The following is a 4,671-nucleotide window of genomic DNA, read 5'->3' as shown; positions in this document are numbered from 1 at the left end:
TTTCCCTTTGCTGCTACAGACATCATGTGTCAAATTCCCCCAAACTGCGATGCTACACATGTCACTCTTCTGACGGAGCCCAGGGCAGAAAATGAACGTAATCTCACTTGGATTCCTATAAGAAACAAGAAAACCAACGAAAGAAATGAAAGGATGAACTTCACAGTCTGCATTTCCAGTCTGTTTGGAGAATACAACAATGTGCTTCAGTATACACAAAGTCTGGAAATGTACAGGTCAGTAAATCTACACACTAAACCAAATTATTACATTTGTGCAAAGTGAAATTTCCCTCTCATCCACTGGGTTGTTGGTTGAAGCTGTCGCAGGTAGTTGAAGATTCCTCTGACAGGTTTTTCAACCAGGTGTTTCCAGTATACTGTGAAAACTGCAATCATCAAACCACTTCTTAAAAAGCCCACCTTGAATCCAGCCCATCACGTCAACTATAGACCTGTTGCCAACCTTCCATTTTTGTCCAAAGTGCTGGAAAAACTTGTGGCAGCTCATCTACATGACCACCTCACCATTAATAATATTTATGAGGTATTCCAGTCCGGCTTTCATTCAGCTCATAGCACAGAAACAGCTCTAGTCAGGGTCACAAATGACCTTCTGATGGCCGCTGATGCTGGTTCTCCCTCCCTTCTGATACTCCTGGACTTGAGCTCAGCTTTTGATACTGTAAATCATGGCATCCTTCTCCACCACCTACAACACACTGCAGGATTGACTGAGACAACTCCAGAATGGTTCTGCTCTTACCTCTCTGACAGATCTGAGTATGTTTCCATCAGGGAAGCAAGACCCCGAACTCACACAGTCACTTGTGGTGTCCCTCAGGTGTCAGTCATTGGGCCCACATTATTCATCCTCTACATCCTCCCCCTCAGTCACATTATCGCTCACCACAGGATCTCTTTTCATTGTTATGCAGCTGACTTGCAGCTCTGTATCAAAATAGATTCTACAGGTTCATCACTCTCCTTTCTCACTACCTGTCCTGAAGAGATAAAAGCCTGGATAAATGCCAACTTTCTCCAATTAAACACATCAAATGCAGAAGCTATTTTGGTTGGTTCCCTGCATCAGACTCACTCAACATCTATCTCTACCATAATCTTCTCTGGCCAAAACATTCCCTTTGCTGATACATTAACTAATCTTGGTGCAAGATTTGATTCTCATCTTACATTTGAATCTCATATTAAACACCTTTGCAATGCATCCTTCTTTCATCTCAAAAACATCTGCAAACTCTGTCCATTACTCTCCTTTTCTGATGCTGAAAAACTTGTCCATGCTTTCATCTCCTCAAAACTAGACAACTGCAATGCACTTTTTTATGGAATTCCATGCAAGCACATTCAAAAACTTCAGTATGTACAGAACAGTGCATCCAGGATTCTGATGAAGCAAGGGAAACATGATCACATGACCCCAATCCTTAAATCCCTCCACTGGCTTCCCATTTCATGCCATATTGAATACAAGGTTTCCTTACAAACCCATCATTCCATTCACGGCAATGCTCCACACTATTTAACGAAATGTTCACTGCTCAAACATCAACACAATCCCTCCGGTCCACAAATTCCTACGAGCTCTGCCTTCCCCGGACACAACTGTGGACCATGGGTGACACCATAGGTGACAGGGCTTTTTGCTCTGGTGCTCCTCATCTGTGGAACAACCTCCCTGACCATCTAAGGATACCCCAGACTACTGAAAGTTTTAAGAAAGGACTGAAGACATTTTTGTTTGAAAGATTTTATAGTGTTTAAAAGTATTTTTAATCCTGCTGCTACGTACGCACGTACGTACGCGCATACCTCCGCGCGTACGTACGTACGTGGGAGTATACTGGGGACGTGAGGTCTGCTGAAACCATTCTAAATCCATCATCAGTCTTTGGCCTAAGAAAGTCTGTGTCACAAATTGGTGCTGGTGAACTCACTTGTGCAGGTAAGCAGGCGAGGACTCAGGAGATATATAAAATAAAGAATTTATTAACAAAACAAAACAGCTGACGGCGCAGCAAAAACCAAACAAAGATGAACAGGAGGTACTCACACAATGGACAGGTCATTACTGGTGAACAGGAGACAATGCCAGGATAAAGACTAACATAGAGACACAGACATATATAGAGGAAACGCCAATCAGACAAAGTGAAGGCACCTCTGAGTGATCACAGATGCCAGAGACAGAGACTGAAGACACAGGACATAAACACAACATAAGATGGGACTAGACACCACACACAAACCCTGTAGAGACATAAGCAGAGGATCAGGGATCACAGACATGAACACAACATCAAGGACAAAGCTGCAACTCTTACAGTCTGGTTCCAAAAAAACATCTATAAACCCACACTGATCATGTTTAATTGGACATCTCACAACTAGCACAGAACTCCAATAACAAAACTTTACTCGGGTTCATTTCAAGGAGGCCATTCTTCCCAATCGCTCTCCTCCAAGTGCATTCTCAAAATGAGAAGTAAAAACTACCACTAAATAATGTGCCAAAGAAATGATGAAAAAGCAAAACAACTAAAACATATTTGTAACAATTAAGAGGAATCAAATTTTCTTTTCTTTTTGTTCAAGGTTGCTTGGTGTGAACAGAGTGGTAATCTACAACACCAGCTGTGGCCCAGATCTTGACCGTCTTCTGCAGAGTTACACCCAAGAAGGATTTGTGGAAATAGTTCCCTGGCCCATCGACAAACACCTGATTCCATCTCGTGGTTGGCTTTACGCAGAACATGGTGGTGATTTACACTACTTTGGCCAGCTCGCCACACTCAACGACTGCATTTACAGATACATGGAGCGTTCGCGCTACGTCCTGTTAAATGACATGGATGAGATCATCATGCCATATCAACACAACAACCTGATGTCACTGATGGACACACTGCAAAAACAACATCCAAATGTAGGTTGTCCCTGTCAAGCATATTTTAAATATACACTTTATTTTCTTAATTACAACTTTTTTTTCTTTAGGTTGGTGTGTTTAGCATTGAGACTCTTATCTTTCCCAAGGAGCACTTCGAGCCAAGTGGAAGGTTTCATCTTCCTCAATGGAGCGGGGTGCCAGGAGTTAATATTCTGGAGCACATTTACCGAGAAGATCCTGACAGACATAGATTTCATCGTTACAAGTTGATTGTTCAACCAAGGTAAGCTGAAACTCCCATTCAGTGCTTTATTTGAATTATCGCCTGCTGCCAAAAGGGGAAAGGAAGGCATTATTATTTTTACCACTAATTATGTGTGCATTTTGCCAGTCCTTTAGCAAAATATCTAATGAACCTAATTTAATAAAATGCTCAGAAAGTAATCACTAGATGTACACCTACAGTGCAACTTGTTTACTTTTGGAGTTTACCAGATTCACGATGGCTGCTAGAGTCATCTGACCTTAGAAAACAGATAATGTTACTGGCATTGAACTAAATCTTGTATTAGTAGCAGCTGAGTCGTCCTCAAAGCATACAGTACTTCAAGCACTAACATGTTTCACATTTCACAAGTTTGGAAAAAACACTGAACTCTTTTATTTATCAACTTAATATGATCTTGCTCTAGTATCTAATAAAATACAGGTCAAGGAAAGGCAGGAGGAGATTTCCTCGAGGAATGCTAATATACAATCCAACATTTTTCAGTCAGGTCATCAGGACAGTTTCTTTTTTTGTGCTGAAACGTTTCGCCTTCGATCCAGAAGGCTTCATCAGTCAAGGAAACACACAACAAAACTGATTCTTCCCCCAACAGCTTACTCCAAAGTGGAACAAACCAGTTTTGTTTGTGATAAGATGGTCTCTTTGGTATGTCCCCTCCTCCATTGCCAGCCCTCTTCCTTGTTGACAGTCATGTCAAACTGGTTGACTGATGAAGCCTTCCGGATCGAAGGCAAAACGTTTCAGCACAAAAAAAGAAACTGTCCAGATGACCTGATGAAAAATATTGGATTGTTTACCTGGATTATTGAGCATGGACTTTGTTGCTAATATAGAATGTTTTTAATCACCAATCGGTGTATTTATCAAGAAAAACTTTTCATATTATAATAAAGCATTGTTCAAATTAATTAAAATTGCAATAAATGTGAAGCATTTGAGTTGATATTGAAAGACGCTGAACCCCTCTTTGCCTCTGATGTGTGTCCAATTGGTGTCAGAATGTGATTTAAAGCAGTGATTAATCTACAGATTCAGATTAGCTTTGTAGAGATCTAGTAAAGTCAGTGCTGTATGAATGTGTGTGAAGTGTGTAAATGAGGACACAGATTGAATTGTAAATCACTTGGAGTGTCTTGATTACATAGCAAGGGGCTATATAAGCACAGTCCATTCACCATTTACCATTTTAAGCATCACTATTTATATCATTGTGTAGATGAACAGATGCTGAGATATATTCATCAATTAAAACGGATTCTTCATTTTTCTGGACTGTATATAAACGTGCATTGAATTTAACAGAAATGTGGACGTGAGACGTTAATTATCTTTGACTCACCAAGCGAGTGGGTCATTTATTAACAGAATCAAGTTTAACACATCACACATTTACATTAATTTGGCAGAATATGAAAACAACAACATAATTAATCAGCTTTACAACCAGGAAAACCATACGGCCATGATTTTCC

General features: G+C 40.4%; 1 protein-coding gene across 1 annotated transcript in view; it reads left to right on the top strand.

The window, feature by feature from the left end:
- Positions 1 to 6: 6 nt before the first annotated feature.
- Positions 7 to 4,671, top strand: part of LOC119427842 (glycosyltransferase family 92 protein F13G3.3-like) — a gene marked incomplete at its 5' end in the record, with an annotated part of 46,539 nt that continues 41,874 nt past the window's right edge. The window contains 3 exons of the mRNA XM_037695495.1: positions 7 to 236; positions 2,616 to 2,946; positions 3,018 to 3,193. Of these exons, the coding sequence (XP_037551423.1) occupies positions 7 to 236; positions 2,616 to 2,946; positions 3,018 to 3,193 (737 nt within the window). The remainder of the gene's footprint in view (positions 237 to 2,615; positions 2,947 to 3,017; positions 3,194 to 4,671) is intronic.

This window comes from Nematolebias whitei, chromosome 21 (genome assembly GCF_014905685.2).
Source record: "Nematolebias whitei isolate Nwh7 chromosome 21, NemWhi1, whole genome shotgun sequence".
In the NCBI taxonomy this organism is placed as follows: Eukaryota; Metazoa; Chordata; class Actinopteri; order Cyprinodontiformes; family Rivulidae; genus Nematolebias; species Nematolebias whitei.
This window is presented reverse-complemented; position numbering and strand designations above follow the sequence as displayed.